Below are 27,676 nucleotides of genomic sequence, written 5' to 3' on the forward strand. Positions count from 1 at the left end.
CCCAGGCTGGACCTGGGTTTTCTGATAGGTTACGGGTGTTACACTAGGGAGAACAGGCAGGGCTGCTGACCCATTTTACAGATATGAACCCTGAAGGTCCGAGGAGTGACGTCTACTGCAGCCTTGTGAGCAGAGGGCAAGTAAGCTGTAGGAAGGCTGGTGGGCAGAGGGGCGAGGCCCAGAGCCAGAGCCCCGTGGGGCCACACGAAGGCTCAGAGTCTCTGTGAAGTGGGAGGGAGGGTCCCTGCAGGGACTGGCTGGGTGAGGCCTGCACCGTGGGAAGACAAGTGTGGGCCGGGCCAGGCCAGGCGGGCAGCAATGCTGGGGCTCCTGGCAGACGTTTCGGTGTGGCAGCCTCTTTGAGGTTGTCAGGACCCAGCACGGGAGGCAGGCTGAGGAGGCTCCCCCAGCACAGAGAAGAGGAGCCCAAGGTCGGGCGGGTACTCCTGCCGGAGGAGGGGTGTCCTCTGTGAGACTGAGGGCACCGCCCAGGACTCGGCAGTGGGCTTTTCAGATCTGGCGCTGCTCAAACCAACTCCCACAACCCAGGCACTGCATGAAAACTTCAACAGAAATCAAAACAATCTCTTTCTTTGGTTTAATACATATTTAAAAGGACAACCTCTGCTCAGTGCCTCAGAGGCCCCAAACAGTCGACTGAAAGAAATACCCCAGTTAATTAGGTGACATGTGATTCAGGAAAGCGCTGAAGGCGGGGCCTTCAAGGGAAGGCGAGCAGAGGGTTTCTGACCCCCTCCTGCTCCCCCTCTCTTCTGGCTGCTCCTGGGAGCTGAGGGACCTGGTTTCACCTACAAGAGGTGAAGGGGGGTCCTGCCAGCGGAGGCACAGGCCAGGGGCCCACAAAGGCCCCTGCACGATGGGGAGCGGAGCTGCCAGATGCGGGGTGGCAGGTATGGGGCGGGCCAGCTTGGCCACGTGGGGGCAGGGAAGGGGATGGAGGAACCTGGAAGCCTGAGGCTCCTGAATGTTTCTAGCTCCCCTGCAGCCCTAGGCCCCTCCTGTACCAGGAGGCCCAGATCTGGAGACTTTCTGGGCAGGAAGGAATCTCAAGGTCTTCGAACCCAGGTCCCAACCTGATGCTGCCCCACCCTCCCCTCCCCACCCCAGCACAGGGACCTTGCCGTCCAGAGAGGTGCTCCGCTCAGAGAGCTTCTCTCCTCCTCCCCATGCTCACCATCCCTGCCCCAGCCCCGGTCCCTCTTCCCTCCCAGTCTCGGTCACAGGCTGCTTCAACGTGCAGGGCTGGAGTGGTTTCCAGGCTTCAAGCATCACTGTGGTCGGTGCAGAGGACAACAATCTACTGCCTCCTTCCGGACCTTTGTGGCCCAGCCCAGGGCCCCGCCACCACCAAAGCTGACGGCGAGCCACGGTCCCTCTGCCTGTCCATGCCGGCCCAGCCCAGCATGGTGCCTGGGATCTTGGGGGCCACGGACAGGCCCTCAGTCAGCTTACCAACCCCGCAGTGTACTCTGGTGCTCCCTCGAGGGTCGGGGGTGGCTGGCACGGCCCTCCCTGCCCTAAGTACTTGTCTCCACGATGCACTTGAGGAACATGGTGTCATCCTTCACGTAGGCATGCTTGGGTGACTGCAGCCTGTTGAGGGGGAAGAAGAGCGGGCAGCCGCTGGCCACGTTGGTCTCACTCTGGGGCCGCTGGAAGGACGCGGAGCTCAGGTCGGGCCGGAAGGCATCGATGGCGTGCTCGCGGTTGTTCTGGTCCAGCAGCATGAAGGTGACCTGTGTGGCCGGGGGCAGGGGACGGTCAGGCTCTGGGCAGCAGTAATAAGGGACCCCCGTACAGCCCCTCTGACCCCAGCTTAGGCTGATCAGGAGCCAAAGAAACAATATAAGGCCTGCGTTTGGCGTGTGGCAAGGCCCCCAGAGATGGAAGTCTTCCAGGGATGCCCTGTGAGTAGGAATCAGATTTTCTATCCACCAGGAAAGAGGGAGTTTAGAGCTACGTTCCATTCTGGTTGGCTGCTGGGGACTGAAGGCGGGACCAGGCACTGCCAAGGAGGCCAGACTCCATAACCTACGATGCCCCTTCCGGCTCTGGAACGTCTGACCCATCAGCTACAGCTAGGATCTCCCAGGATAAGGTGGAGGGACAAGAACAGGAAGGCCTTCTCTGCGGGGCGGGGTGGGGGGGTCTGTCAACCTATGTCCTAAAACATGCATGCGAACCCGGAGACGCCAAGGATCTCAAAGCGACAGACCCCTTCTCTGCCGCACGTCCCTGACACACCCATGGCGACCACGCTGGTTCTCAGGTTGGGCTGCACTTTTGCAGGTCCTGGGAAGGTTTCAAAACCCCTGATGCTCAGGCCTCACCACACACTGGAGACCCAGCCGTTGGGTATGTTAAAACCCTCCCTGGCAGGGCTGGGAACCCCTGACCCGAGTGACTCATATCCAGACCACTGTGGCATCCCCACCCTGGCCCACCTGCTGGCCCTTATCTCCCTCCATCCTAGCAGAGGCCAGTGTTCTTGGCCCCGCCCTTTCCTTCCCCTCCCCCGCTTGCTGGTTCACGAGCAGGGAGCGCCTCCCCACTACTGTCCTCCTAAATATTTTAAATAGATTTTGTTTATTCGAGCAGTGTTTGGTGCCCAGTCCAAGTGAATGGGAACTCTAGAGACTGCCCACCCGCCCTCTGCTCCCACACGGCCTCCCCTCCCCTGCACCGCCCCCCCCCCCCCCCGCCGCCGCCCCCGGTGCTAGCATTTGCTACTAGCAATGAACAGGTCAGAGTCACCTGAAGTCCACAGTTCACTCTGGGTCTTATGCTCCGTACCCAGAATTCTAGCACACGGAAGAGCTTCACTGCCTGGAAAATACGCCGCTCTCTGCCTTCCCCCAGCCCCTGGCAACTACTGATCTCCCCGGTCTCCACGGCAGTGCCGTTCCCAGACCGTCCCAGAGCTGGGATCACGCAGTCTGTGCATGTCCTTCTGGACTGGTTCCTTTCATGAAGGGAGAGGCCTCTCCGGGTCCTCTGGGTCTCTGCTCGGCCTGCCGGCTCCTGTGTTCTTAGCACTGACAAGATTCTGTCTCCACGCCTGCAAGTCATGCCTCCAGGCACCCAGTGAAGGGGAGTCTGGCTCCTTCCTCGTTCTGGCAATTATCAGCAAAGCTGCTGTAAGCACTGGTGGGCAGGTTCTTGAGAACCAAAGTTTTCAGCTGATCTGGGTATAGGCCAAGGAGGGTGGCTTTGAGGTCAGAAGGGGAGAGTATGTTTCGTTTTGTCAGAAACTGCCAAACCGTCTCGTGTTCCGGCCGGCCGTGACTGGGAGTTCTGGCTGTTCCACAGCCTCACCAGCGTCTTGCGTTGTCAGGGTTCCGGCCATTCTCACAGAGCTGTTGTGGCACCGACCTCCTTCCCTTTCTCTGGAAACGCTGCCAGTTCAGGCTGGCCCACAGCACCTCCTCCAGGTGAATTTCACTGCTACACGCCTTCCTGGGGGCACTGCTCCAGGCCTGTTAGCCCCTGGACTCATGATGCCCATCGATACTAGATATGGACTCAGGATCTTGTTTTGTAAAAGGTGAAATCGAGAATGCAGAGAGGACCAGGACCCGGGCTCGCCCCTCCCCTGCCCAGCCCGTACCTTGTTCCGGAAAGGCCAGGGCAGCAGAGCATCGTACTCCCCTCTCATGATCACGATGAAGAGCGACAGGTGGGTCCTCTTCCCCGTCCCGTCCCCATTCAGGTAGAGGCGCAGACACAGCTTGTAGCCGTACTTGGCCGTGTAGAAAGCTGAAATGTGGAAGGCAGAGTCAACACCGACGGAGCTGGACGGTGTCGCTCTCGCAGACCAGGGAACCGGGACCTATGGTTAGGCATGCCCAAAGTCAGTGGCTCAAAACTAAGAAATCTGGGGCTGGAGCGCGACTCTCTTCTCAACAGAGCGGCAAGGAGGCCCTGCCAGGCTCTTGGAGATCATCTAGCCCAGGGGCTGTCAACCAGCCGTCCAAATCACAGAGTGCAGGGCCCAGAGTCTGACGTGCGAGTGCTGCGGGAGAAGCCCGAGAACAGGCATCTCTAACGGGGCGGTGCTGCTGCTGGCCCTGCCCCACACCTGTAACCCACCTGCTTTTCGCTGCGGGGGAAACCAAGCCCAGTGAGGGGAAGTGGCTGGGCCCGGGCTCAATGTGCTGAGGGCAGAGCCAGAATTAGGACTCTGACCTCACAGTGCTGACTTCTTTCTGCTGCCCTAGGCCAAGTGGCCCCAACCCCTGCAAGCTGGGGGAGCCCGGGGCAGCTCCCATGCCTACCAGCTGCCTTGGCGAAGGCCCCCAGGGGATGAATCATATACCCACCCCCCCCAATTACGCAGAGTGGCCTGCGGGCAACTGAAAGGGCCATGCAAGTGGGGGTGCCAGTGGCTGTCACCACAAGGGCCCCTCTGGAAAGGGCTGGGGGGGCCAGGCTGGGGGAGCAGGCAGGAAGAGGGGGAGGAAGGATGGGTTGACAGTCTGACTCATCTGTCCCCTTACATGTTGGTGGAACAGGAAGTCAGAGACACTGCTGCTTTTTTTTCCTCTCTGGAAAGAAGGGCGGGGTGGGGAGGGCACTGTGGGGGAGGCAAGGCCACCCCAGGAAGGGGGCTGCTCCCGAGGGCAGGGGCCTGGCAGCGGGAGGCAGCCCTGCTCTGTGGCTTGGGGCAAAGGCCCGGGCCTGCCTGGATCCCAGCCCTGCTGGTGGAGGGTGTGTCAGAGGGGCTGAGGGACAGGACGGGTGTGAAGCCTGGAGAAACGTGCCACGCTCTGGAAATCGTCATCCACAGAAATCCTCCTAACTTACTTAGATGCGTACACGTGAGACGAGAGGAAAAACACGCAGGTCTGAGAATTTTATGAATAGATACACACATCGTTACATCAGTGGAGACCAAGGAACTAAGAGACACATGGACTGGGGTGCCTGGGTGGTTCAGTCAGTCAGGTGTCTGCCTTTGGCTGAGATCATGATCCCGGGGTCCTGGGATCAAGACCTGCAATGGGCTCCCTACTTGGTGGGGAGACTCACTCACTCTCCCTCGGCCCCGGCTCGTGTGCTCTCTTTCTCTTTCTCTCTCAAATACATCAATCAAATCTTTTAAAAAACCCAAGAAACAAAAGAAAAATCCGAGTGACTACTCCTTTCACGACAGGGCGCCAGGCCCCTGGGGGCCCCAGAGACGAACCACACGGATTTTCTCGGCGCTCGCTCACACATGACTCACGACCTACAAGTGTGTGTGTCGGTCACTTCATTCTCCTCTGGCCTTACTGCAGACCCCTGGTGCTCTGAGGACGGGGGGTCCTCCGGGGAGTGCCCGTGGGGGGCATCCTCTGTGACCCTCTCATTTCCATCAGAACACCCCTCTGCCACACCGAGATCCGCAGAAGACAACAATCGCATTCCTATTTGCAGAATATGACTGACATCAGGGAGGCAGAAGGCCTGCCCGATCCAAGCCGCCCATGCTCCATGGGGCTGAGCGGCGAGCCTGTCACCTCCACGGCCCTGGCATAGTAGGTGGCCAGGATGCCACAGAGCTGGCTGCTGTCCCTGCGGCTTTCCTGGGCCCAGGGAAGTCTGCCTCCCCGTGCCGGGCTGCACCCCTGGGGTGCTGGTACCTGGGGAGAAGAGGCTGACGGTCCTGCCACAGGCTGACTCGTGGCAGCGCCTGGTGACATTGGTGATCTTCCAGAGAAAGGTGCCATCGAAGGAGGCCTCCTCCATGAGGCGGAGGCCCTGCTCCAGCTTGCCCAGGGCCTGGTCTTTCTGAGCCAGCGTCTGCTGCAGCTCCAGCACCTGTGGGGAAGCCCATTCAGTGGGGGACACCAGAGCACAGCATGGGGACGGGGTGGGGTTACGGAGGTTATGGAGGTGACAGAGTCAGCTCTGCCCCCAATATGCCTTCCTGACTACACCTCCCTCAGGCACATGGATCTGCCTGTGTCTGTGCCGTCCCTCCCACCTGGACCTCTATGGCCCCTCTCTAGTCCCCTGGCCAGCTCCTCTTCATCCATCAGGAACCTGGCTCATGGAGCCCTTTTCTGGGAAGCCTCCCACTACCGCCCCAGCTCCGCTGGTCTCTCAGCAGTGTTCTGCAGGGCACTTCCTGAAGTTTCTTAAGATACGGCTTTCTGCCCTTCCTACCAGAGAGGCAGGTTCCCCTAACAGAGGCTGCGCCCATGCTCATCTCCTGTCTTCAGGCCTTGCACGGTGCACGTGAGACCAGAGTCAGGAAGGTTCTTGATGCACTGAAGGCATGGCTGCTGGCCTTGGGGAGCCCTCCTCGCTGGGGCAAGCGTTACATACGTAACTGGTACACTCCCCACTGACATTTGAGAAAACACAGACTTATTCTTGGGTGTGCTTAGGTCGGGAGGGCAGGCATAGCAGTGAGCGTCCTTACAGGAAACTGAATCCCTGATTTTCCCGATGGGAAAGCTGAAGTTCTGAGGGGGGAAGTGACTTGCCCAGACCCATACAGCAAGTTAACGGTGGAGCTGGAACTAAAATCCAAGCCCAGCACAACATGAGACAGTGACAGAATGTTGCTGGACAGAGGAAAAAAAGAAAAGAAAAGAAAAGAAAACAATATTAACATGATGACTGGCTAAATTAGGAAAAGTATAAGCTCCAGAATAAGGGAGGACATTGTCCTGCTCAATCAAGAACTGTCAGGTAGATGGATTTTCTGGAGTTGGTCTGGGACCATCACTCTGAGCGTGTGGAATCCTTCAGAGACAGAGCCGTAGCCCATGAGGACAGCATGAAGACGGCTGCTCTGAGGAAGGGGTGAAGGCACTGGGGGTGTTGAGCTTCAAGAAGGAAATATGCAGGGACTACTTCTCTCTGAAGGGCTTCCACAAGGACTGGGAGGCAGAAGTTTTCAGTAGGCCCTGAAACGCAGGGCCAGGAACAATGCCGGGAAGACACAGAGAGGCTGATTTTGGTTCAGTGTGAGGAAGCACCTTCTCATTGTGAAAAACGTCCTCCGGTGGAACGCAATGCTTGGGAAGTGAGGACCCTATCACACGGGAAGTTCAAGCAAAGCAAATGAAGCACACCGGGCGGGGGAGATTGACCTTGGCTGTCACCTGGGATTCAGTGCTCTTCCTCGAGGGTCTTGGAACACACGATACCATTTGGGGGGTGGGCAGGGGGGAGGCATCCCCTCTGAGCAGGGAGAATGTTCAGAAGGAAGGCTGCCAGTCCACTGCTTCAGAGACAAGACGGGGCCCAGGGACCCCCGGAGCCCACCTTGAAGGGTTGCCTCCCACGCTCACCCGTTGTTCCAAGCTCAGGATGTGCTCGCGGTCGAGCTGGCTCTGGTGGATGGAGGCGGCTAAAGCCAGGTGGGAGGCCTCCACCTCCTTGTTGAGGACGGCGACGATGTTCTCGAACACACGCAGCTTCTCCTCCAGCTCAGCCAGGAGCTTCTCCTTCATGAAGTGCTTCAGGGCCTGCTCGTCCTGGCTTTCGGCGTGGGGCGCCCGGTAGCAGTCCACTTCCAGGTCCCCCGCCACCTCCACGGCCGCCTGCAGCTGGAGGTCTGACAGATTCTGCTCCAGGGCCATGGGCCCGGACTCCAGGCCCACGCCCTGCTGGGCCTTCCACTGCTTCAGGAACCCCAACAGCAGGTTCAGGTGGGCGGTCTGGGAGGTGACCTCATGCTCCTGCAGGAGCTTTGGGCTCCCCTACCAAGAGAGCGGGGCTGATCAGTGAAAACGGAGGAGGTTGAGGAGAACTAGGGAATGGGGGAGAGTTCAGCTACCCAAAGGCTGCCAAGGAAAGTCAGGTCCATTTACCCAGCAAACGGGAAGATGCTTTGTGTGTCACAAGAGGGGTCTGGACCAGCACCCTGGCATCAGACATGCCCAGGGTGAGCCATGTGCGTCGCAGTCTCTGGAGCAACAATTCTGCCCTGCCCATGAGAGCGGCGTTTATTCAGGACCACGGAGAGGGGCATGGGGGTTGGGGGAGCGCGTATTTTAGTGATGCTACAGGGGTCAGGAGAGACATTCAGAAGAACTTCCCTAAGTATGGAGATGACTTATAGTGGGATTTGTTGCTCTGAAGAGCCATTAATGTAAGGGACATCCAGAGCTCTGGGACTGCAGTGGCCCCCTCTCCTTTCTCACACCCAGATGCTTACCTTGTAGGAGCAGCCAACACTAGCAAAGGGGCACCCAGCTTCAGCCTCAGCCGCCTCAGGGTGGTCCTAGAAACAATAATCGTCACCAGATGTTGCGGGGGTCCCCAGTGGCCACCACTGGGGCTCTCTGCCAAGCATGAGGCTCCCCCAGGGCAGGAGTTGGACTGGCCCACGTGACTTAGCACACGCTGTTCCTTCTCTGCCTGGCTGACTCCTTTCCACCTTTCAAGCCATCAGCCCTTCTGGGACCCCTCCTTTAACACAGGATCAAGACCTCTGCTGTGATCCTGGGTTGCTGTGTCTTCTGTCAGGATATGTCCCACCTGGTTTTCCAACCATCATTCACTGGTTGCCCCCACTGGGCTGGGGGATCTTTGAGGGTCACAGCTGTGTTCTCAGTATGGGGCAGTGTCTATTACAGAGGAGACACTTGGGACATGCTGGCGGCATGACAGGGCACCTCCCACCGCCTGAAGCCCAGGGGGGCTCTCCTCACAATTCCCATCTGCTTCCCTCCTCAGCCATCCACCCGTGACTGACCGAGGCACGTCTGCTCTGCATTGCCGTCCCTTCCAGAAAAAGAACAGCCTGAGGGCAGCAATGCAGACAGGATTCAGTATTCAGCAGCAACTAGACAATACTGTTAACCTGTTCATAGGTCTGAGGAGCTCACAAAATGCTTTCATGATCACACTATTTCCCGGGCCCCCAAAGACACCATGAGGATGGCCATAGAGGTTTTTTTTTTTTGTTCCCATTTTACTGATGAAGAAGCAAGGCTGACAAAGGGGAAGAAATGTGCCCAAGAAGGAAGAGCGAGGGAGCTGGCCACAGGGCACTCACTGTCCCACACCAGAGCACTGTCTCTTACCAAGGATAAGCCCATGGGAGATCGGTAGAAAATTTTTTCCAAAACGCATTATTTAGAAAGGGCTTGTATCCGGAATATATAAAGAACTCTTACAATTCATCAAATAAGACAAGCCACCTATTAGAATGGCCAAAACAATGAACAGATACTTCCCAAAAGGAACTATTTAAATGACAAATAAGCCCATGAAAAGATACTCAACATCACTAGTCATCCCAGAAATGCAAATTACAATGAAATACCACAGGGAAATACGCTATCGACTCAAGAGATGAGCAAAAATGCAAAATCGAATGATAACATCAAATTTTGGTGAGGATACAGAGGAACTTGAGAACACAAAATGGAACAGCCACTTTGGAAAAATTAATGCAAGTATATCATAAAATTAAATCATACTTAAAAAGCAACTTTCTTACAAACCATGCTCATATGGAGCGTACCACCCACACATTCTGTCTCTAGGAATCGACCTGAGAGAAGCTGAAACGCACACCTGTGTGTGTATGTGACGTTCACGGTAGCTTTATTCATAACAGCCCCAAACTGGAAGCAATCTAGATATTCACCAAACGGTGAATGGAAACGAGTGTGTGCTCTGTCCGTGCTGTGCAACGCTCCCTGGCCATCAGACGGAGGAAAATATGAATAAATGCGGTAACATGGAGGAATGTCAAAAGCATTATTGCTAAATCAAAGAAGTCAAGCACTACAAGAAGTCAAAGACTACATGCTAGGACTCTGTTTTTACGAGATTCTAGAAAAGAAAGTCGAGTGACAGAAAGTAGATCCGTGGCTTCCTGGGGCTGCCGCTGGGGAGATGGCCTAGCCAGGGGCACAAGGAGGTTTTATCCAGCGTGGAAACATTCACCCCCTGTGCTGTCGCAATCCCACAACTGTATACATTTCCTGGCATCCATCCAATGGTACGCTTAAAGAGCAGTGGATTTTATTGCATAGCAATATAATAGCAATAAAATCTTGATTTTCCAAGGGTTTTTTTTTTTTTTTTTTAATGCTTTCATGGGGTGGGGGCAAAAAGGCGGCAGATTTGGATGCAAGGAGTGGGTAGAGAGATCTTTTGGGCTGAGCAAGTATAAAGCCACCCTAGTTATTATTTTTTAAAAGTAAAATAAGCAAGAGCTGTGGGTTTAATGAGTACCGCTGGTTTGGGGGACAGAGCAGAGCTCAGCAAACGGCTGCCCTCCCCTTCATCCCCTGCCCTGGGCTTCCAGCACAACTTGTTCCTGACAAGGAATAGAACACAGATGTTTCACTGGGGCGGGGGCAGAGGGCGGCCTTGGCAGAGACCGTGCTGGCTTCGGGGAGCAGCCGTGATGCAGCCTCTCCTAGCAGGTGGGAGAACGGGGAGGACCGATGGCCAGCTGAGGCTTGGCTGTGGACCCGGTTCCTGGGTGAGCGGACCAGGGTAAGTTCTGGGCTCTAAGCTTGAAGGGAGTCCCAGCGGGTAAGGTGGTGCAAGTGAGAAAACTGAGGGCAGAACTGGAGAGATCCCCGCAGGTGGAGGGGCCCATGTTCCTTTGGCTGCAGAGCCCTGCTGGTGTCCCGAAAGCCCACTGCGGCCTGGAAAGCGCAGTCTGGATGTATAACGATGCATGGATGGGGGTGTGGGCGACGGCCGGCCTCCAGTGGCTGATGGAGGATGGGCAGGGTGACTCAGGAGGACCTGAGAGGTCAAGGCAGCTAGCCCTGGAGTCAGCTTGGAGGAGTGCAAAGCCCATTTCAGTCACTTCACACGCTAGCTGTTTGGTCCTAGGAGACCTGTTAACCTCTCCCTGCCTCAGTTTCCTTATCTGCAAAATAGGGATAATAGGACCCCCCAACCCCCATGAAGTTGCAGGGATCACGTAGGACAATATTCTTAAGCGCTGGCATTACTTACTGCTACTGTAACAAAATACCACAAACTTAACAGCTTCGAACAACACCAATTTATTATCTCACAGGTCAGGAAGGCAAAGCCTTCACGTCAAGGTGTCGATGGGATCGTGTTCCTTCTGGAGGCTCTAGGGGAGACTCCATTTCCTTGCTTTCTCCAGGTGGAGGTCACCTGCATCCCTTAGCTCACGGCCCCTTCCTCCATCTGCACAGCCTGCAGGACAGCATCTTCCAATCTCTCCGGCTCTTTCTTGCCTCCCTCTTAGGAGGAGCTTTGTGATGACCCGGGACCCCCCTAGATAATCCAGGATCATCTCTCCATCTCAGTTTAATCCTTGATTTAATCACCTCCGCAAAGTCCCTTCTGCCATTGTTATGGGCAGAGTTGTATCCCCCAGCTCATCTGTTGGGAGCCACCCCCCCAAGAACAGGATTACATTTGGAGATTTGGAGACAGGGTCTTTACAGAGGAGACGGAGTGAAAACGAGGGCAGCAGCACGGCCCTGCTCCGACAGCACTGGTGTCCTGGCGAACAAGAGAACACCCAGGGAGAACACTACATGATACGGAAGGCAGCATCTCCACGCTGGGAGAAAGGCCTCGGACAAAACCTACCCTTGCCTGTGGCTTCTTGCCTCCAGCCCTGGGAGAAAGACATCTCTCTTGTTCCTGCTGCCCAGTCTGAGGTGTTTTATGACGGCAGCCGGAGCAGATGAATCCCGCCAAGGAAGGTGACATAGTCACAGGTTCTGGGGGTTGGGATGTGGACAGCTTTGGGGAACACCGTTCTGCCTACCACAGCACTCAATGTTAGCCACAAGCAGTAGCTATGGCAGTATATTATTCGTATTTTTATTCCATGGATTACACACTGCCCTTGGGGTATCTTTTTTTTTTTCTTCTCATATATATGCTTCTCATTTAATTTTCCCCACTTGAATTTTTTTTTTTTTTAAGAATTATTTATCTGCGAGAGAGGGAGAGGTTGAGCAGAGAGAGAGGCAGGAGGAGAGGAAAAGGGAGAGAATCTTCAAGCACACACCCCGCTGAGTGTACAGCCTGATGCAGGGCTTGATCCCAGGACCCTGAGATCATGCCTGGAGCCAAAATCAAGCGTTAGATGCTTAACTGACTGAGCCACCTAGGCGCCCCTCTCACATCTTGAACTTTTTTTTTTTTTTTTAAAGATTTTTATTTATTTATTTGATAGAGAGAGATCACAAGTAGGCGGAGAGGCAGGGAGAGAGAGAGGGGGAAGCAGGCTCCCTGTGGAGTGGAGAGCCCGATGCGGGGCTCGATCCCAGGACCCCGAGATCATGACCTGAGCCAAAGGCAGAGACTTAACCCACTGAGCCACCCAGGTGCCCCACATCTTGAACTCTTAATAACTAATCCTATAAAACCCTATTTCGCCACTGGATTTCCTTGGGGAGATGAGGAACATCTTAAACCTAGTTGTATTTAAACTGGACCAAAGCATTCTTGTGTGTTTTTTCATAAGATCCCTGCAGTGACTCTGGAGGCGGGCAGGCTGAGATTAGCTTCCTCCCAGGACAGAGGAGGGGCCAGGCTGTGGTCACAGGAAGCGTGACCCCTGAGGACCCACCTGGATCCGGGTCTGCCGGTCAAGTTACGAGACCTTACAAGGGTCTGCCGCTTTCTCAGCAGCTGGGAGAGCTCGTCCCGGCGGCTCCCACAGCGCCGTAAGGAGGAGGCTGGAGCTCAGAGGCTCTGCTTCTCGTCAAAGTGGGAATGCGAAGCTCAGGGACGGCCAGCGATTTGCAGGGGGCGATGCCAGTTCTGGGCAAAGGCGGAGGAGCGGCCGGAGACCTACAGTCCATGACCGGGGTCCTTCCTCCCAACCGGGGAGTCCTTGCCTTACCCGAAGGGTGGGGACGGAGGGGTCGGGAGAGGGAATCAGGCCAGGGCCGCAGAGGAAGAATGCGGCATCTGTCCTGGGCCCAGCCTGATCTGTCTGGTGCTGTAAGTGACCCCTGCGAGCGGCCTCAGGGCTTGCAAACTGCTAAAAATAAAATCCACAGAGGAATTTTCTCTGAGGAGGAAACAGAAACAGAAAACAAAATCCTAGCCCTGGGGGAACACTTGTCCTTCTGTGTCCGAGAAGTCTGGGGGTGTGTGCTATTCCTGGCCACCGTGCTCACCAGGCCCTTTGTGATGGGGTCAGCAGGGGGTCCCATCAAGAGGTCCCCCACCCTCCACTAGGGAACCTGTGTACTTCTGAGACTGTGAGCACGAAGAGACTGACCCCAGTGCCTCTGCCACCCTGGACATGGAGGCTGGCTCGGGTCCTGCTCGGGGATCACCTGGGGCTGAGGGAGTCCTTCACCATAACAAGGGGGACCTGGTCAGTCTGGGTCTGCCTGCCAGCTCCTGCCCTCTTCTGTGCCATCGCCGGTTTCCTCTCTGGCAACTTCTGCTCAGCTCAGGGCCACCTCCCCCAGGAAGCCCTGCCTCAGTGTCCTAGGTGAAAGCACTCTTACCCATTCCCGTTTTTCCGTAGCACCTGGTGGACTCCAGATCTCAGGGCTGACAGTGTTACTTAAACCTGCATACAACACTTGGGGTGACCCACCAAGAGAAGGTGCCACCGGCCAAGGAGGCAGGGTCTGGAACTGCCAAGGAGCCCCAAGAACGGCCAAGGAACGGCCGAGGAGCGCAGGGTCTGCCTTCCCGTCGTGGTAGGACGTGGATCCAGGCACACCCTCTCATTAAGCCTCAATGTATTACCTAAAGTCTAGGCAAAACAGGGATACTACCGCCACTCATGACCCAGGATGTCACAGGATCGACACACTTCAAGGGACGCCAATAAAGGGGAGAAACAGTTACCCCAAATGCACAGAGACTGGGGACAGACTCACGAGGGACACGCTCAGTGTCCTCCTACAGATGCGGGCCTGCTTCAGGAAGGCTGACCGACTTGCCTCTCGTGGCCCCAAGAGAAACAGACTCTGGCTCAGTACAAACCAAGAGGAACACAGCGCAAGCATCAGAGTCCCCTTTGGTCAAAGAACTTGTCTCACGGGGTCACAAGCCTGTGGCTTACTGGAAGCCACTGGCATCAGAGGCCAGCTTGCTTCTGGCCTCCTCGAGTGATCTCTGAGGCAAGAGAGTGAAGGAAACAATCCCCCTCGCAGGGTCACAGGCACACAGAATTGAATGTTATTTTCCAGACACTGGTTGCTCCTTATTCCACTGTCACTTCTAGAGGAAGGTCATTCCGGGCGAGAACCTGGCCTCTAACTAGGTCAGCAGTGATCCTTTAATATCTGGGTCTTAGAGTAGCTCCCAAGTCCACGGCTGTGAGCATTTCTGAGAGAGATAGTCCTCTAATGAACTCAGAGGCGAGGACAGGCTGATAAGCAGATGGCACGAGAAAAGGTCACAAGGCTGGGAGCCTCCGGGGTTGACTGGGCCGGCCTCTGACCACCCCGCACCCCCATCCCCCAGGTTGTCCTGCAGGCACAAACTTCAGAATGACCACATATGCAGAGGACTGACTTCTAATCAGCTGCTTTCCTTTGCTCAAAAGTCCCCCAAAGTTCCCACTGGGGTCAGGAGCCGGAGGAGTCTCTGGTCTTTCTGGTCTGTGGCTCTGAGCGGGTGTGAGACCACTGGCTCACAGGGCACTCCCACCCCCACCCCGGCTTTTCCCTGGGCACGGGGCGGGGGGGGGGGAGCGTGAAGATCACACCAGGTGGGGAAGCCGGGGCAAGAGACCTGCTGCGCCTTTGCCCCCTGGAGGCAGCACCCACTCCCACCCTGAGGGCTGTCAGAGCATCTGTCAGTCTACCATTGGAATCACTTCATTTGATTTCAGGCAACAAGCTTCCCACTGCACTCTGCAGGGCTCCAGGAGCTGCCAGAGCCCCTCAGGGCCGGGGACAGCAGAAAAGGAGCGGGTGCCAGGCTCCCCCTTAATCCGAGCACCTGTACTCTCATCGGATGTCTCGTTCACCAAGATGAAAAATTAAAACCACTGGATTACGAGATGGAAAAGAGCTCTTCCCTCTATTGCCTGAGATTTGTACAAAGAAAGTGCATTAATTTTGTTAAGAGGGAAAAATAAGACAAATTGGAAACCATCTTCCTGGTGCACTCGAGCGGGCAGGAGCCTCAGAAGGCCGGGAGCACGGCGGCCCAGACCGAGAGCTGCGTACGGCCGGCTGGCTCTCGAGTGAGCTCCCTGAGACGTGCAGACGGAGAGTCCTGGGAAGCCATTCCACGGGTCAGTTTGACCAGTTAGCCCTTAACCATGCGGCCGAGTGCAGAGTTCCGGGAAAATGCATCGGGTCCTTATGTTATTCCTTTGAGGGCCCCTCCCTGGTGGGCTGAGAAGAGGATGGGAGAGCCCTCAAGGTCGGCTCTCCTGGGGGCAGGAAATTCCTCCAGCTCTCTGAAGGCAGCTGGGGGGGGGGGCGGCCCAGGACAGAGAAAAGAGAAGGTGTGAAGACTTGTCCGCCTCTGGCCTCCTCGCAGCCAGCCACGGACAGGTCAGCCGGACATCACAGGTCCTGGACTGGCCTTGTAGGACCACCTGGGCTTCTTCATTTCACAGATGGAGAAACAGGCATGAGCACGATCATGGCCTCGTACAGAACGTACAATGCCGTCCCTGGACACCAGGCTCCTGGGCGCTGGGCTGTGGTTTTAGGGCAAGGAGGGAGCTCTGGCTGAAAGCAGTCCCTGAGAGGGAGGATGGCCAGATGGTGAGACACACTAGGGAGTTTTGTGCTGAGACTCCCCAGTGGGTGCTGGGGGCCCGAGGTGTAAGGCCGGGGGCTAGATTTCGAGCAGCAGTTCTTACAGCTTTGGGCCAATACTTTTTTTTTTTTTTTTTAAGTTGTTGGATGAACATGAAGATTGCCATTTTTTTGTTTTTTATTTTACCAAGTAAAGGCGTTATCAAAAATCCTATCATCAACTACCACCATCGTTTCATTTGTACAAAGACATGTACAGGGAGGATATAACCCCAGAACAAAGGCTGATTCTACAAACGAAAAGGTTTCAGTTTTTAAAAACTCACTACAATATCCTTACTTTTATCACTTTGTCACGTCCTGGCAGGAACGGACCAGGTGTGGTTGGCCTGTGGGAGCCTCTGCCCTGGACAGACAGACCTGTGAGGGCTCTTCCAACTCAGAAGGGCTAGAGTTCTAGACTGTGGCACGTAAGGATGTCTCTTTGGCCTATCACACTGCCAAAGCCGTTTCTTATTCCTAGAAGCACAGCTTGGCTGAGCTCCACAGGTGAGCTGAGAAGGATTTCTCCCTCTCTGAGGGCACACGGAGCAGAAAGAACTGTCTAGATCAAGAGGACAGACTTCGCCGTGAAGGGCCAGAGAGCAAATATTGGGAGCCGCATCTTCTGTTGCAACTACTGACCTCCACCGTTGCAGGGCCAAAGCAGCCATACACCATGCATCAATGAGTGTTTGGGGCTGTGTACCAATAAAACTTTATTTGTGGACACAGAAGTTTGAATATCATAAAAATTTTCATGTGTCACAAAATGCCACTCTTCTGACTTTCTCAAACCATTTAAAATATAAAAACCATTCTTAGCTTGCGGGTCAGATACAACCAGGTGGCAAGCTGGCTTTGGCCCACAGGCTGGGGTCTAGACTGGTGTTCTCACCCTGAATCTGCTGCACATCAGCGAGGTGCCTTTGACAAGTCACTCTGCCATGGTGAACAGCGGGCTCCTCACTGCTTACAACCTGAATTTAATCCCGACCCTGGATGACGGGCAGCTAGGTGTCTGCCTGGGACTTTGTAGGCAGCTGCCTAATGGCTTCAACTTCGACAAGAGGAGAAATTAATTAAATCCCCTTTCTTGGTTGTGCCACGTACCTTGTCCTGAGACTGAAGGCTTCCCGGGCTTACAGACTGGGGGCCGTCCCCTCTGCATTTTGGACAGATCTGGTCCTCGCTGGTCCTGGGGACACATGAACAAAGCCTGCTGAGTGAAGCATCCATGACTTCCTGGGGCCACCTTCCATCCTGATGGCTCTAAAAGCCTGGGCCTTGCTTGGGGTGGCAGCTGATGTCAGTAAGCCGGCTCTCCCCCATCCCAGACCCACTACTCCCAAGCCTCGGAAGTACTGGGTGTCCCCGATATCTCCTGGGAGTCTGCTGTGAGCCTACTTGGCAGCCAACTGACCTGGGGTGACCAGAGGCTGTCGTCACCCATACTTACCCACTGAGGGGTCTATTTCTGTCTCGCTGAGGAAACATCAATTATGCTGGATTATAAGGAACTGCCCCAGTTTCTGCTGGGAGAATGATGTAGCAATGTACTGCCTTACTTTTCTAAAATCTGAAAGATTCTGAATTTCAAAATACATCTGACCCGGGGCGCTCAGATAAGGGATGGCCCATATGTGGCTAAATGTGCTCTTCTTGGCTTCGGGTCTCTGATTTTCAGGAATGACAGATGACCATAGTCAATCCAAAGAAGGGGGCTCGGAGAACTAACCCAGCTTCTTAACCAGGAGTGGGTGTCAGACCCTGAGCAGAGTGACCCACGCCCCTATGTGCTTTCAGAAAGCTCCCAAGTGTTGCCCACCCACAGCGAGAGCCATTGGCTCCTACCTACAGGCCCATCCTACCCAGGAGGAAAACAAGGCCCTGAGGCCACGAGGACATGCCTGTCCGCCAAGAGCACACTGAGTCAGGAGCCGGGCAGAGCTCTTTTGGCCTCAGGCCTGGGTCCCTCCGACACCCAGAGAGCTCCATCCCAGGCTCTGGCACGTTTTGGAGGAATGGGGAGGAAAGCCAAGAGACGCATGGCAAGAGCCTGAGATGAACCCAGAAACAACAGCTCGAGGGTACAAGCAGTCAAGCTTTGCTCCCCGCCCCCCCCAACGCCCCCCCTGGCTCGTCCACAGCCACATCCTCTCCCCTCCTCTAGCAGCCCTTGTCAGAGCCTTTGAAATTCACAAGTCTGCCTGATTCAGTTTTCCCACCTTCTGATGCTGTAAAACCCCAAACAAAGGTCACACTGGGGGCGCATGGCAGACACTAGGAACATCTCTGCCAGGAATCTGACCTGGGCCAAGCTGACTTAATCTCTCTATTGGGCCTCCTTGTCCCCATCTGTAAAATAGGTGAATAACAGTATCCACCTTGCCAGGCACCTCCCACAATCCAAGGAAACAGTGCTTAGCCTACAGTAGGTGCGTAATAGTTGCTTAAAATGGGATGCTGGCGATCATATTAATGTCACACCTGAGATATTCATACTGTACATATAAACATACATATTTTTACATATTCTATACAAAATGTATGATTATATATATTCTATACACATATAAAATGTGTACTCTACATAAGCACGTATTTATATAGAGACATGCAATTTCATATACTATATGGATAAATCTAGCTGTGTGTCCCCTTTGAAAGGGTTGCCAGCGGACAGCACAAGGTGATGCGTGCTATCGTGGAAGGAGATGGACTTTACAGCAGCATTTACCAAGGGAGCGTCTACTCATTCTTCTAAGAACTTTCCCACATACTGTTGGCTGGGCCTTGTACCAACCCCGGGAGGTAGCAACCAGCTCTGGAGGGCTCTTACAGACAAAAAAGCTGAGGCTTCAGGGTGCTGGACCCACAGCACCAGGCCCTCCAGTCAGCCAGTGGCCCCACTGAGGGCAGAGCTTCTCTCCCTCCCTCCACCCCAGCCGGCCTCTGCTGTGGGTGCGAACACACCTTCCCGTGGTTGCTGCTCCCGCCATCACTCCGGCTGGAGTGAGGGACGACAAGGAAAGGGTGTGAAACAGGCCCAGTGAGGTGAAGTCAACTGCCGAAAGCCACCAGCTCCTCTCGCCCTTGCCTCCCATGGGGGGTCCCTCCCTGACACCTTTTCCACACCCAGCCCTGCTCCTCCAGGCCCTCACCTCACGTTCCCAGAGAGACAGGCGGCGCAGCAGGGGGCCCTGGGCTCTGGTGGGTCCTGGCAGGCGGTGGGGGGGCACCCAAAGGGAAACTCGTTCTCATCGGGGGCCGGGCGGGGGCTGCTGGCTGGGCCAGAGGCCATCCTGGGGTCCCAGGCTGGCCAGGGGCTCCCAGTCTACGCGACTGTGGGGAGGAGACCAGCTGTGGAAGCTGTGGAAGCTGCGGAGGGGAGAGGTGAGTTCTGTCTGGCGAGCAAGAGTCTGATGACTTTATCTCGAGTCTGATGACTTTATCTCTTTGTAGGCTTGTGTGGTTCAACGTCACAGCTGAGTCACAGCAGGGATGGGGCAGGAATTACCCTTTGTGGTGCAAAAAATCCCCTGGATGGTGACAGAAGGCTTTAGGAGTGTCCAGTCATTCTTTAAAGTGAGAGAGAAAAAGAAAACAAGTCAGAGAGAAAAAAGAAGTGGGCCCCAGATTTTCAGGAACTGCCTGCCATCAGAGTTTCCCTGTCTGAGCACCTTGGGCAGCTGCTGGCTTCCTCCTCCTCCTCCCTGGGGACATCGGCAGAGAGTCACAGCTGGGGGCTCCTCTGTGTTCCCTGGGACCTTGAGAGAGCCTAGAATTCTCGGTGGGGGTGCTCGCTGCCCTGGTGGAAATCCCCAGGGTTCTGGACGCAGGTCCAAAAACACAAGTTCCAGACGCGTTAGCTGTGCCCTGGCCAGAGCTTCTCCGAGGTGAAAGTCACTTCCTCACAGTGGGTCTTGATAACCCCATCTGTTTATTTAAAAAAAAGAAAAAGAAAAAGAAAAAGACTTGTAACAGGCAGTCTCCAAGCCCTTTTGGGCTCTAAGATTCTGGGACCCCGATGGCCAAGGCAACCCGGGGCAGCTGGGAGGCTTCTGATGTTCTGACCTTGCCCATGGCGTTCCTCATCAGTCATGTTGATGATACCGGGCCCTCCCCGCTCCTTTGAAGCAAAGCCTCGGGACCATGAACTGCTCAGGCCCTCCCCCCATTTCCCCACTCAGGAAATCATAGGTGGCCACACACTTGGGTCAGGCGCCACCACTTCCCCAGCCCTGAGAACAAAGCTCTCAATAAATACTAGGTCACAGGGAGCTGGCCTCATGGCCGAGTGGGAGGTAGATGCACGGCTGTGTGGCTTCTGGCAATGTCTACTGTGGGCCGGGCAACATTTTCCTTCCTGTTCCTCAAAGTGACCTGCTGGGGATTTATTAGCAGGAATTTAACACATAGGCACAGAGAAACAAGAGGCCTTGTCCAAAGTCACAAGCCCCTAGTTGGGAAATGGCATGGGCACAAGGTCTGAGAACCCTAAGATCTGTGTTTTCTACCCACAGAAGAGAGATGAAAGCAAGGTGACCTGGTGGGGCTGACAGAGCCGGGACTGGGCATCAGAGCATGCAGCCTGTTTTCTCATCTACCAAATGCAAGAGATGATTCCCTCCACCTCTTCCCATCCTGCTGGATTTTGCAAATTTTCATGGTGGTTTCAAATCCTGGGCTTTGAAGTCTGACAGATCTGAGCTGGGATCCTAAGTCTTCCACGTACTAGCTGTAGGTCCCGGGACATGGTCTTTAACTTCTCTGAACCTCAGTCTTTGCATCTGTAAAGTGGGGGAGAATAATAAGGTCTACTTTACCTGACTGTTGTGGTGACCAAGTGAGGGGGTGGGCGGAAGCCTCACATGGTGCATGGCCCAAGCCAAGTGCTTGGAAGACTCTGACATTGTATCCCAATAATGGCCAAAGCCCTTCCAGCTCCTCAAGATCAAAGAAAAGAATTAAGATGGTACATTATGCTCCCAAAGTGTTTCCACATCCACCAGCTTCACTTGAGCCTTGTAAGTGGGCAAGGCAGGCCAGATGTCCTCTGCCCCTAAAAAAATTCAACTGCCCCCATTCCCTGGAGTGATACTTGGGCAACTGGCAAAGAGGACATAGCCACCTACTGCTACAGGTATAAACTGGGATGCCCACCCCCACCTGGGCCAGCTGTGGCCTGAGCCTCTCAGCAGATGACCTTGAGGCCTACTTCAGAGGAGGCCTATCAGAAAGGCGTACCCTTAACCACATACCCCAAACCTGTAAACCTCCCTGCATTCCTTCTTCCCCTTCCTGTGGCATAGACTGGCACCTATCTCCACAACCAGGTTCTGAGTCCCTTTCTCCCTGGTCTCCTTTCTTTCTCCTCTGTCCTCAATGCCTCCCTCTCTACCAGATCTTCCCTATCAGCATCAAGATGTCCCCAAGCTGTTCCAATAATAAAAGGGAGAAATACTAGGTGCAGCACTTCAGTGCTGTGTTAAGTACTTCTAACCACCTCACCTAATCCTATGACCCCTTTGAGGCAGGGACTGTCTTCATCATCCCATTTTACAAACCAGTTAAGAGACTTGCCCAGGGTCCCACAGATGGTGCGTGGGGATTCCTGAACTCAGCCTGTGCTCTAACCACACATTCTACCCTTTCCCCAAAGTCCTCTCCCACATCTACACTCTCTCCACACTTAAACAGAACTTGTAGGAAAGACTGTCTATGCAGAGAATTCCTCCCTTGAGTCTCTGAAACCATCTCCCCAAGGTTCTCATTGTTGGGGTCACCGGTGCGCATGGGCCGCACCTGACACCATTCTTGGCCCCTCCTTTCAAATCCCCTTCCTCCCCCCCCCCCCCCGCTTCTGCACCCACTGGCTGCTCTTCATCTTCTCCTCCACCCCTTTTCTCTTCTACTCTGAACCTCCATTGGTCCCATCTCCCCGACTACACCGCAGGGATCCACAAGGTTGAAGTCTCTCGGTGCCGCCTCCCCCCACCAGCCTTCCACTTGACCTCTGGGGTGCACTTGGACCAGACTCCTGGGAGTCTCGGTGGTCTGCCCCCAGAATGGGGCTGGGCGCCCACCTTTGCGATCCCGACGCATCCCCAACCTGAGCACAGCCCCCTGTTCCCCCTACCCCCACCCCGGTTGCCCGGCTCAACGACGCTGGGTTGCTTGTCTGTGCCCGCCAGCGCCCCCCCCCCCCGCCCAGCCCCGTTCGTGCATCCCCCGCCCCGGGACGAGTGACTGTCCCCTCGCTACTGCCACAGATCCAGGTGCGTGCCCCGTGCTGAGGGCGGGGCAGCGCGGGCGACTAGTAAGGATGGGCGAACCCCTGGGCTGCCCCGGCTGCCCGCAGGAAGCGCTGCGGTAGGGAGTCCGGGGGCGGGCTCTGCAGCGGTGGCGTCCTGGTCACGGGCCGCGCGGGGAGGCCTGCACTGGGGGAGCCCCCTCCCGAGCAAGCGGGAGCTGGGGCGTCCCGGGCCGGGGAGCGTGGGGGCGGGGGCCACAGAGCCTCGGGCAGAGCCGGGGCGGGGTGCAGCCCCACCAACCTCTGCGCCGCCGCCGCCACCGCCTCCCCAAGGCCCGCCGGGAGCTTCCGGTGGGGCGCCGGGGACGTGGCCCGGGAGGCGGAAGCCGGGGAGGGCGGGGGCGGGTCCTCGCAGCCTCCTCCGGCTCCCGGGGCCGCCCCGGGGGCGGGACGAGCGCGTCCCTGCCCCGCCCCCCCGGGGGAAACTGAGGCTGGGGGCCGCGTCTGCAGCGTGGGTACTGACTGCTGCCCTTGTCCTTCTCTCCCGCCGTGGCCCCGGCGCCGAGGCAGAGCTCAGCAAAGCGTTTGCAGAGTAAACGAAAACAGACCTGGGACTTGACCCCCACCCGGTCTCCCGCTTGCCTGAAATCCTGCGTGGGGATGGGGTGAAGCAGTTGCAAAAGCCCCGGTCCTTGCTCTCCTGGATTCCTGCAAAGCGCCCGGCGCAGTGCGGGGCTCGCGCAAGCTTCCTGGTTTGGGGCGGTCGGTGCAAAGCGGCTCCAGAGGCGCTCGGCCTTCACCGAACTCGATGGAACCCTGTCGGATTGCATCTACACACGCACGCACGCACGCACGCACGCTCACGGGCACTTTTTCTTTATGAACTTGTGTATATCAGTAAATAGTTATGGAACTTAGTGCTGGGGTGGAGTTTTTGTTTAAAAGATACAAACAATCTTTATTTTTCCATCAGTTTGTCAAAGACTCCTGCATCAGACCTCTAAAATCTTCAGTACCGGTAGCTGAGGGAGGAGTGAGGCTGTCCACTTTGTTGATTTGGTTTTGTTTCAGTTACTCAGAGGCATCCATTACGTTCTCTTTATGTACCAGGGGCTCGCTCGCTCTCTCTCGCTCTCTCTCTCTCTCTCTCTCTCTTTTTTTTTTTGTCTTGATCCCCAACTGGAGTTGGGAACTGTGTTTTATTTCTTTGGTTTTGTTTTGTTTGTTTGTTTCTTTCTTTTAAGATTTTATTTATTTGTCAGAGAGAGAGAGAGAGAGAGAGAGAGAGAGAGACTGACCACCAGGAGGGGCAGCGCCAGGCAGAGGGAGAAGCGGTCTCCCCACTGAGCAAATCCCATGTGGGACTGGATCCTGGGACCCTGGGATCAGGTCTGGGATCATGACCTGATCCGAAGGCAGGCACTTAACTGACTGAGCCACCCAGGCATCCCTGGTCTCTGTGTGTGTGTGTGTGTTTCATGAGAGGTAGTTAAGCCTCCTATCCACCCAGAGCAGAGCTTCTGGCTTCTGAGGGAGCAGCTGGTGCTGCAGGACAGAGAGCCCTGCTGGTGAAAGGAGAGCCTTCCTGTCCTATTTGGAGAAGAGACACCTGCCTGCAAACAAGCAGAGGCTCTCCAGGGCCTCCCACAGAGGCCGTCTGTGGGAAGCTGACCCTTGGTGGTCTCTGTAGGGGCTTTCCATTCTAAGAGGAAAGGATTGAGTTTTGAGTCTCTGATTTAAAAATTCACTGAAGTTTGGTCCAGTCCACGAAGGATGTGGGACCCGTAAAAGCCATTCTCTGGTCCCACCTCTGTCCCAACCACCCTGTCCTCTCTGCCCTCAAAATAGAGCAATGTAAGTGAACAAGCAACCTGACCTCACACTCCTCATGTGTCACTTCCTGTTTTCAAATTAATGAGCTCATTTGGTGGAAATTTACCAAGGGAAATAGTTTAATTTTGGAAAGTACCAAAAACTTATCTGTAGTCATTTGGCTTATTTTGGGGGGCTCTTGAAATGGAGGGGGCATCACCAGAGGATCTCCGAGTGCTCAGGGAATAGCACGGCTGAAGAAATTAAAAGCCAAGCCTCAGGAGGCTGAACCTGACTCAGAGAGGAAATGAGACCTTTCGGAGACCACTCATCTCTACCCAGGAGAGAAAATTTTTCTCTCTAAAAATAAGTTTAAAAAGAAATGTAGTCCATCTGGCTACGCCGTAAGATCTGGTGGTCTGAGTGTGAGGCCGTGACTGAGGAACCAGAAAGCAAATCAGGGAAGTGGGGAACATCTGAGCCTCGGCGGCCCCTTTCACATCCCCGTCTGCTGTGTTGGTCCTAGGAGGGAGGCACCAAAAGGCTCCATTCTCCAGTTTCGTCCCTGTCTTTCAGCCACCAGGGTCTTGAAGCTGAAGCTGCCTGCCTAGCCTCGCTGCCTTTGCGATCCCATCATGGGATCTGGAGTCTAGAAAACTGGCAAAAACTGACAAAGCTCTGAGAGTTTGGTGCTGGGAGGAAAAGGAGCTGTATCTTCCTCTCTCTGCCCCCCACTTGGAAATCTGTAGTGATATATTGGAGCATCTATTTATATATCGGAATGAGCACTGGACTAGGAGTCAGACTTGTGTTCTGTTCGGTTTTTTCCTTGCCTCTAAACCAAGAGGAGTTGGAAGATGAATAAACGACTGCTTAGATAATGGCTTAAAAAATAACAGTTCATAGATTTTTTTTGATAGAGGCAAATGACCTTACAGTTCATAGAATGTGTTGGGTTTTTCAAACTTTGTATTAGCTGTAGGACTGTGTCTTTGAATGCTTTCGGTATGGAATCCAAATATACAAACCCGCTAGAGGCAGAGATGCTCTGTTAAGCAGAGCAAGTGGCCCAGAACCTTTGCCCTGGGCTTCTGTCTTCCCCATCCTGACCTCTGGGTCCCAGGGACATGGTTTAAAAATCATGGGCCTAATGAGTTGTGTTCAGGTTCCGAATGTGGAAACAGGGATTCTCTCCTGGTCTGACCTGCCTCTGCTGTTTCAGTCTGTTCAGCCCGTACACTGACAAGTGTGCCTTTGCCCGTGCTGTGGTTCTGGCTGCTGGTGAGCCAGGGCACGAGAGGAGGGAGACATTAGGCTGGCCTGGGTTATTTGCCTTCTGGGAGAAGGCAGGATCAGACTGCAAGCCTAAGGAAGCCTCTGGAGGATTGGGGTCTGTGGTCACAGCAAAGATGAGAAGAAGAGCGGGACAGATGCCCTTGGACCCTTTGCACACCATCACTTCCACTTCACAAAATCCAGGCCTCGGGAACAGGTGGGTGAAGTGGGGCCACCTGGCGCATCATTCCGGCTCAGAATGCCGGCCCCCTCTCGGGCCCCTTAACTCCTGACATTTCCTCAGCAAGAGGCAAGTTGATGTCTTCTTCAGTGAGAGGAGAGGAGCTTAATCATTGGCTCCATTTAGGGGAAGGAAGAGGAGAAGGAAATCAGAGTCTGTCCTGGGGGAGGCAGGGGGCGGGGGAGGGGTCGAGGGCGGGTCCCAGTCGTTGCGGACATTTTTATTGATTTCGCTTGAACCCTTACACTGGGTGAGGCCGTAAGCCAGGCCCCGCGCTGCACCTGTGAGCGGAGCAGGCACGGCTTCTGGCCCGGTCACCGCTGCCTCCTAGATGTGCCCGGACCAGCCGCCAGGACCGTCAGCGGATGACAGTCGTTTGGCCAGGGTCCTATTTGTCATCGGTGTTAGGTCCGTTATTAAACGAAACGAGACTGAGACAACGTGAAAGTTATTTAAAGCTTTATTTTATGGTAAGTATTAGAAGTTAGACTGATCGGTCAGGGGAACGAGACTGAGACAAGGTGAAAGTTAGGCAAAGCTCTGTTCTATGCCAAGCATTAGAAGAAGTCAGACTGACCGGCCAGGGGTCTCTGAAGAGAGCGACCCCCCCCCCCCCCCCAGCTTACAGGCTCAAGAATTGACTGACTGATGGGTCAGGGCTGCCTCCGAAGAGGGCAACCCCTCCCCGTCTTACAGACTACCTTTTATAGAGCAAAAGTCTGACCACACATGGGTGGCCAATGAGATTGTAGTCATGTTAGGTCATACGCAGGTGGTCAATTGAATTACAATTTACCCTATAGTAGCTGTTTGATCCAACCTATTACTCTGGTCAGAATTGGTGCTCAAGGTTGGCGTCCAAACGGGGTTTACATTCTTTGGTGGTTAGGGAAAAAGTATGTGTGTTTCTTACTGATTGGATGTCTCCACCTGGCCCGACTCGTCCTTGTATTCTGGGCTCTGTTATTAGGAACTAGGTGGCCCTATTTTACTGGTTTCCCAGACTTGCTTCTAAGTAAGTTTCTCTGGGGGGAGGGGGACAGGGTCAGTTTAAGTTTTACTGCACAAACAACAAAATGGCTTTTAAACAAGATGGGGTCGCTCTGGCTAAATAGGTCCTTACAATCAGTGCTTAAGATGCGGAACCCAGAATGGGCTATACCCCCTCTCCTTACAAACACTGAGTGCTCCCAGTTTTGCCCTCAAATGCCTTCTTTTCATTGCCAGCAACACGCTTTGTCTGTCACAGCTCGTGTCCAGTAAAAACCGGTGGTGGGGCGTCTGGGTGGCTCTGTCGGTCTGACTCTGGATTTCTGCTCGGGTCTTGATCTGGGGATCCTGGGATCGAGGCCCCTCTCAGGCTCTGTGCTCAGTGGGGAGTCTGCCTGAGGATCCTCTCTCCCTCTCCCTCTCCCACTCCCCCTGCTTGCATTCTCTTTCTCAAATAAATAAGTCTTAAGGAAAAAAAAAAAGTGAACAGCTTTCCTGTTAGCATTATCTTAATCTCCTCTGATGACTGTCAATTCCTGAGCCAAGAAATTTTTTTTAAAGATTTTATTTATTTATTTGAAAGACAGAGATCACAAGTCGACAGAAAGGCAGGCAGAGAGAGAGGAAGGGAAGCAGTTTCCCTGCTGAGCTGAGAGCCTGATGTGGGGCTTGATCCCAGGACCCTGGGATCATGACCTGAGCTGAAGGCAGAGGCTTTAACCTACTGAGCCACGCAGGCACCCCCTGAGCCAAGAAATTTAATGAAATGGATAACTACAGGTTAGCAGTCAGGAGAGAAGGAGACCAAATTATACTGGGTTCTTTAATCCAGAGTCAGTACTTCTGCAGTGCACAAGGGATATCGATGACAAAACAAAGATACACACCAAATGATCCTGTGAAAACGATAGCCCGTAGCATGCCCCCTTTCCCTTGCTGTGATGCTTAAAAACATCCCACGTTTCTTGGTTCTTCATATACTTAAAATAACTGGCAATTTACAAAATGTGCCTGTTTATAAGTTTTTTTTTTCTTTCTGGCCCACTAGAATATATGAGTAACAGGAAATATAAGAAATTAAATTAATTTAGTCCATTAAGGTAGAGCTGCATTTGATTTCTTCATTATTGTTTCCCCTGGCTTTAGTCCCTAGGAGGCATCCAATAAACATTTGTTCAGTAGGAGACTAACAGGCAAGACACTATCCACAAACAGTTTTAGTTAAGGGGAATATCGTAGATGATGACTTTACCATCATCAAAAAAAAAAAAAAATTAAGTATCTTCAACTTGGCCTTTTTTTAGGGTATTATGAAGAGAGAGATGGCATTCTAACAAAAGTTCGAAAAGAAATCTGGGGTTGTTTGCTGAAGGGAGTTTCTATGTTGGGTGATTT

At 54.4% G+C, this 27,676-nt stretch overlaps 1 protein-coding gene across 13 annotated transcripts; it reads right to left on the reverse strand.

Annotated features, from left to right (window-relative positions):
* Window positions 1-575: 575 nt before the first annotated feature.
* TRAF1 (TNF receptor associated factor 1) lies at window positions 576-22,805 on the reverse strand. Of its 13 annotated transcripts, none has more exons than XM_082696812.1 (11): window positions 22,265-22,351; window positions 20,344-20,500; window positions 19,391-19,646; window positions 19,228-19,288; window positions 18,872-19,088; window positions 16,821-16,905; window positions 8,174-8,239; window positions 7,305-7,715; window positions 5,643-5,820; window positions 3,629-3,777; window positions 576-1,757 (listed from the first exon to the last, which is right to left on the reverse strand). In XM_082696812.1, exons 5-11 carry the CDS (start codon window positions 19,009-19,011, stop codon window positions 1,539-1,541), a joined length of 1,248 nt encoding a protein of 415 aa, XP_082552938.1. In that variant the 5' UTR covers window positions 19,012-19,088; window positions 19,228-19,288; window positions 19,391-19,646; window positions 20,344-20,500; window positions 22,265-22,351; the 3' UTR covers window positions 576-1,538. The 13 variants fall into 13 exon arrangements, with proteins under 13 accessions (XP_082552938.1, XP_082552943.1, XP_082552941.1 ...); XM_082696817.1 differs by having other exon boundaries at window positions 20,257-20,500; XM_082696815.1 differs by lacking the exon at window positions 22,265-22,351 and adding an exon at window positions 22,606-22,805 and having other exon boundaries at window positions 18,872-19,288; window positions 20,257-20,500.
* Window positions 22,806-27,676: the final 4,871 nt, after the last annotated feature.

The sequence above is a fragment of the Mustela nivalis genome, assembly GCF_964662115.1.
Source record: "Mustela nivalis genome assembly, chromosome: 13".
NCBI lineage: Eukaryota > Metazoa > Chordata > Mammalia > Carnivora > Mustelidae > Mustela > Mustela nivalis.